Source organism: Emiliania huxleyi (genome assembly GCF_000372725.1).
Source record: "Emiliania huxleyi CCMP1516 chromosome Unknown EMIHUscaffold_1517, whole genome shotgun sequence".
Lineage (NCBI taxonomy): Eukaryota > Haptophyta > Isochrysidales > Noelaerhabdaceae > Emiliania > Emiliania huxleyi.
The window spans coordinates 1-5,843 of NW_005201072.1; the positions used below are offsets into that span (position 1 = coordinate 1).

At 68.3% G+C, this 5,843-nt stretch overlaps 2 protein-coding genes across 2 annotated transcripts; one reads left to right on the forward strand and one right to left on the reverse strand.

The window, feature by feature from the left end:
- Positions 1-3,193: 3,193 nt before the first annotated feature.
- Positions 3,194-3,657, reverse strand: EMIHUDRAFT_373404 (hypothetical protein). Its single transcript, XM_005786358.1, has one exon. The coding sequence runs from the start codon at positions 3,566-3,568 to the stop codon at positions 3,383-3,385; it is 186 nt and encodes a 61-aa protein (XP_005786415.1). The 5' UTR covers positions 3,569-3,657; the 3' UTR covers positions 3,194-3,382.
- A 991-nt stretch (positions 3,658-4,648) lies between these two features.
- EMIHUDRAFT_252978 (hypothetical protein) lies at positions 4,649-5,449 on the forward strand (the record flags this gene model as incomplete). The annotated part of the gene is made up of 3 exons (XM_005786359.1): positions 4,649-5,014; positions 5,099-5,326; positions 5,420-5,449. The coding sequence occupies 3 exons, from the start codon at positions 4,649-4,651 to the stop codon at positions 5,447-5,449; spliced, it is 624 nt and encodes a 207-aa protein (XP_005786416.1).
- Positions 5,450-5,843: the final 394 nt, after the last annotated feature.

A 5,843-nucleotide genomic window follows, 5' to 3' on the forward strand; every position in this document is an offset into this window, starting at 1 on the left:
TCCGCCTCCGCCGCCTCCGACGCACAGGGAGGCTGCACTCGCCGCGCCGCTAGCGACAGAGGCGGAGGGGCTGCGTCTGCACCTCTCCAGCAGCAGCAGTACCGGGTACAAGGGCGTGCGCGCGGACAGGAGCCGCTACCAGGCGCAGCACAGGGCGGGCGAAAGGATGGTCTACTTGGGCAACTTCGCCACGGCGGTGGAGGCAGCGGTGGCGTACGCGCGGGCGGTCGGCGAGTACCAGCCTCCGGCTCCTCCGACGGTGGCGACAGAGGCGGAGGGCTTGCGTCTGCACCTCTCGAGCAGCAGCAACACCGGCTACACGGGCGTATTCCAGCACGCCTCTGGCCACAGGAGCCGCTTCCAGGCGCAGCACAGGGTGGGCGGACGAAAGGTCTCCCTCGGCTACTTTGACTCGGCGGTGGAGGCGGCGGTGGCGTACGCGCGGGCGGCGCGCGGCTATCAGCCTCCCGCCCAACCTCCTCCGACAGTGGCGACAGAGGCAGAGGGCTTGCGGCTGCACCTTTCGAGCAGCAACGCCACCGGCTATATTGGCGTAAACAAGCACCGCTCCTCTTGCCGCTTCTGGGCGCAGCACAGGGCGGGCGGAAGGCAGGTCTCGCTCGGCTCCTTCGACACGGCGGTGGAGGCGGCGGTGGCGTACGAGCGGGCGGTCGGGCAGGCGGAGGCGGCAGGCGCGGCGGCGGCAGTGTCGGCGGAGGAGGGCGACGAAGCAGGCGGCGAGGAGGAGGGCGGCGAGGAGGAGGGCGGCGAGGAGGAGGGCGGCGAGGAGGAGGGCGGCGAGGAGAGCGGGTGGAGCGGTGGCGGCGAGGAGGAGAGCCACTTCCAGGTGGGAGGCCGCGTCGCTGTACAGTACTCTGGCGGCGCCTTGTACCCGGGCGAGGTCGTGGGCTTTGACGGCGCGTCGAGCCTGTACTCGGTGCGGTGCGACGACGGCGAGCTGCTGGAGGACGTCTCGCTGCACGAGATGCTGCGAGAGGTGGGAGAGGGCGAGTGGGAGGAGCAGGAGCGAGCGAGCGGCGAGGGGATGGAGGTGGAGGAGGCGGAGGAGGCGGCGGGCTCAGCATCTACCGCCTCGCCGCCGCCTCCGCCGCCTCCGCCGCCTCCGCCGGACAGGGAGGCTGCACCCGCCGCGCCGCTCGTGACGGAGGCGGAGGGGCTGCGGCTGCACCTCTCCAGCAGCAGCAGTACCGGGTACAAGGGCGTGCGCGCGGACAGGAGCCGCTACCAGGCGCAGCACAGGGCGGGCGAAAGGAATGTCTACCTCGGCATCTTCGACACGGCGGTGGAGGCGGCGGTGGCGTACGCGCGGGCGGTCGGCGAGTACCAGCCTCCGGCTCCTTCGACGGTGGCGGCAGAGGCGGAGGGGCTGCGGCTGCACCTCTCCAGCAGCAGCAGCACCGGGTACAAGGGCGTGTACGAGCACGCCTCTGGCCGCTTCAAGGCGCAGCACAGGGCGGGCGAAAGGATGGTCTACCTCGGCTCCTTCGCCACGGCGGTGGAGGCGGCGGTGGCGTACGCGCGGGCGGTTGGGCAGGCGGAGGCGGCAGGCACGGCGGCGGCAGTGCCGGCGGAGGAGGGCGACGAGGAGGAGGGCGGCGAGGAGGAGGGCGGCGAGAACAAGGGCGGCGAGAACAAGGGCGGCGAGGAGGAGGGCGGCGAGGAGGAGGGCGGCGAGGAGGGCGGGTGGAGCGGTGGCGGCGAGGAGGAGGGCGGCGAGGAGGAGGGCGGCGAGGAGGGCGGGTGGAGCGGTGGCGGCGAGGAGGAGAGCCACTTCCAGGTGGGAGGCCGCGTCGCTGTACAGTACTCTGACGGCGCCTTGTACCCGGGCGAGATCGTGGGCTTTGACGGCGCGTCGAGCCTGTACTCGGTGCAGTGCGACGACGGCGAGCTGCTGGAGGACGTCTCGCTGCACGAGATGCTGCGAGAGGTGGGAGAGGGCGAGTGGGAGGAGCAGGAGCGAGCGAGCGGCGAGGGGATGGAGGCGGAGGAGGCGGAGGCGGCGGCGGGGTCAGCAGGGCCTCCGCAGCACAGGGAGGCTGCACCCGCCGCGCCGCTCGTGACGGAGGCGGAGGGGCTGCGCTTGCACCTCTCCAGCAGCAGCAGCACCGGCTACAGATGCGTGTTCGCGGACAGGAGCCGCTTCAAGGCGGAGCGCTGGGTGGGTGGAAGGCTGTTCTACTTGGGCTCCTTCGCCACGGCGGTGGAGGCGGCGGTGGCGTACGCGCGGGCGGTCGGCGAGTACCAGCCTCCGACGGTGACAGAGGCGGACGGGCTGCGGCTGCACCTCTCGAGCAGCAACAGTATTGGCTACAAGGGCGTGGTCAAGACCCCCTCTGGCCGCTTCCAGCCGAAGCGCTGGGTGGACGGCAAGAAGGTCTGCCTCGGCACCTTCGACACGGCGGTGGAGGCGGCGGTGGCGTTCGCGCGGGCGGTCGGGCAGGCGGAGGCGGCAGGCGTAGGAGGGCCAACGCGGGCAGCAGCGGCGGCGGGGGATGCGGAGGCGGGGGAGACGGAGGCGATGGAGGCTGCGGAGGCCAGGGAGATGGAGGCGATGGAGGCAGAGGGGGCGGAGGAGGCAGCGGCGGCGGCGGAGGAGGAGGATGTGCCGCCGCAGGCCGAGGGGTTGCGTTTGCACCACTCCGGCTGCACGGGCTCCGCTGGCCTGGCTGCTGGCTCTCCGTGCTGGGCCAAGCTACGCGGCTCGCCTTGGTGGCCTGCACTCATCAGCGCGGAGGAGGGCGAGTCGGTGCGGGTGCGCTTCTGCGGCACGGGCAACGTGGCGACGCTCGAGCGCGCGAGCTGCATCAAGTCGCTCCGCGAGGACGAGCGCCTCTTCGACGCCACGCGCTGGGGCAAGGACTTTGGGCGGCCAAAGTGGAAGCACCTCCGCGCGCCCTTTGCGAGTGCCGTCGCTCAGGTACTCGAGGTCGAGGCGGCCCTCCCGCATGCGCCGCCGGGCGCGCTAAGCCGAGGACCGGCCGGAAGCTCCGCAGACGACGCGAGGCGGTGCGACGAGCGGCCGCCCAAGCGCCGTCGCACCTCGGCTGCGCAGGAGGCGGTGCAGATGGTGGCAGACCTGGAGACGGCGGACGCGGAGCTCGACGCGCCGCTTGTGCGGAGGTGCGCCGTCACGCTCGACTGCTGCTTGCCCAGCCGCGCCAACCGCGGCGCGGCCCCTCCTCGCCTCGGCATCGGCGACGGGTGGGCCGCCTCGGCCGCCTCCTCGTGGGTGAGCCTCGCTCCGCCGCCGCCGCCGTCGACACTGACGGAGGGGCTGCGCGACGGAGGGGCTGCGCCTGCACCTCTCGAGCAGCAGCGCCACCGGTCACGCTTGCGTGTCCAAGCTTCGGTCGGGCCGCTTTCAGGCGCAGCGCAGGGTGGGCGGGCGGCTGCTGCACCTCGCCCTCTTCGAGAGGAGCTCCGCAAACACGACCTCGTCCTCGGTGCGGAGCTTGAGGGCCGGGCCGGCGACGCGAGGAGGCGCCGGAAGCGTGGGCTGCGAACCGTCGTCGCCGCTTGCGTGGACGACGTCGGTGCGCGAAGCCATGCCCGGAGGAGGTCTAGCCGCGGGAGTCTACCCCGGTAGTCCGCGCCCGTCTTTTTACCGCCCCTTCCAATAACGTTTCCTTGAGGCGCATCTCGCGGCCGCGGAGATACGTGTCTCCCACCAAGCAGTGTGAAATTCCTGTGTTTGTGCCAGTGCACGCCAGTCCCGTGCCCAGTGTCGTGCGAGGGAGTTTTGTTGTAAAATTCTTTTTGAGAGCGCCTTCGTTGTTAATAATAATACAGACGGATGGTCACTTGGACTTGCAAAATAGCCACATGACACGCACACACCCGCACCGCACCGCACTCCGCACCCGCGCGCCCCCCCGCCTCGCCTAGGTCGGAAATCCGAGATGGGAGGATGGAACAGCCCGAGGAAAGGAGCGGAACAAACCGTATGGGAGGTTGGAGTCGTGTGCACCACGCTGCCCGGCGTTTCTCACTTTCCGGGACAGCCCCGCCCTTGAGCCTTGTGAGGCAGGAAAGTGGCGGCTACCCCGTACGCCCTGTCCACTACGACCCCCTCGCCGACTGTCCAGACTCCCCTTCCCCTTCTCCAACCCCCCGACGAGCCGACGAATGGCTCTGAGCCTCTGACCTTGCGCGCCCCCGTCCCCCGCCACCCCTCACTGACACACACCCGACACGCACATACAAGACAAACCCGGCGTTCTGCTCTCAAAAGAAAAGAAAAATGGGAAGGAGGAGACCAGCGGGGGAGACTCCCCGCCTATGCAACACCCCAGAGAGGGGCTGCCATCGCCGAAGCTGTGCCTAAGCATAACTCCCAAACCCGCAGCGGCCCGGGGGGCCTTGGGGGCAGCCTGCCGGACCGCTGTTGCACGGGGCGAAGCACCAGAAAATGAAAGTGGTTCTCGCCGCGGTACCCGGGACGCTCCTGCAGGGCAAACAAAATGCGCGTGCTTGCGGCCGAAACTAGAGGGAAATGGGCTGCGTGCGTGCCGCCCAAAAGGAAGCGAACGAAGGAATCGCGTCACGGAAGAAAATTTGGGAGATCGGTTTGGAATGTAACCCGCGGCGCGGTTTTCTTCTCGCCACCGGCCAGTGAAAGCGGCGAGCTATGCCTCTCAATTCGGGTGCCTTGCTCGGCTGGTGCCAGCGCGAGACTGCCACGTATGATGGGGTGAGCGTTGAGAACTGGAGCCGTTCGTGGAACGACGGGCTCGCCTTCTGTGCGCTGCTGCACCGTCACTTCCCCGATGACATCCGCTTTGGATCTCTCAACAGTTCGACGCCACAGAGCCGCGCTCGCAACTTTGAGCTCGCCTTTGGGGTCGCTGAGAGGAGGCTCGACGTCGAACGGCTTTTTGATGTGGAGGACATGATGGCCACATACCCACGGCCCGACGGCCGTTCAGTCACGACCTACGTCGTCCTGCTGTACAATGCAATCGAGGAGCGAGGCATGGTCGCGGCTACCCCTGCGGTGCCTCTTGATGCGGATGGGGAGAAGAGAAAGGTCAGCCACCGAGGGCGGGGTTCTTCAGAGATCTCGCATCCGCCTGCGCAGGTGCAGCTTACTCCGCTGCCGCTGCCCGACCGCTCGGAGGACGACAGCGCGTTGTCGCCTGCAGAGCTTGCCATGATTCGGAAGTGCAATCAGAAGATGGAGGCGCTGAATGCCAAGCTTCAACACTCTCCTCGCAGCCATGTGCCAACAGCCGAGGAGCAGGCGATGCTCTTGTCCATGGCGGCGCTCAATGCAGCGCTGGAGTCGGACGCACGCAACCCGGCAAGGGTTGTCAGCCGACTAGTTAGTGTGTGTTCGCATCGCCCCTAGATTCTCAAAAGTGATCGCTTATTAGTTTGAGTCCGTGGCCCGCGTGGGGAGCCGCGGTACGGCTTTATGACGACGCGCTAGCCGCTACGCGGCGCGTCTCGCGGCCCCGCCGCCGCCTCGACTGTGGTCTGTGTGCACGTGTGCGCCCGCAAGAGCCCCGCATCCGGCGAAGACCGTATACACGAAGCCGGGGTCGCGTCTCGTTGCACTCTCAACTCAGCCTCCAAGAACCCTCGTAACCCAGGAGCGAAAGATCAAAGAATTTCAGCGCGCGACTGGAAATCTCGATCCATGGAGCCGCTCGCACAGAGATAAACATGTGTACTGAGGCCTACTACTCTCTACTCTGTACACTGTACTAGAGCCGTACGTAAGGGCCGGAGGCGGCGGCACCGACGTACCTACGGCTACGCCCGCCGCTCGCTCTCGCCTGGGTGTGCTCGCAGGGGACACGGGTACAGGGGACATGTGCTCG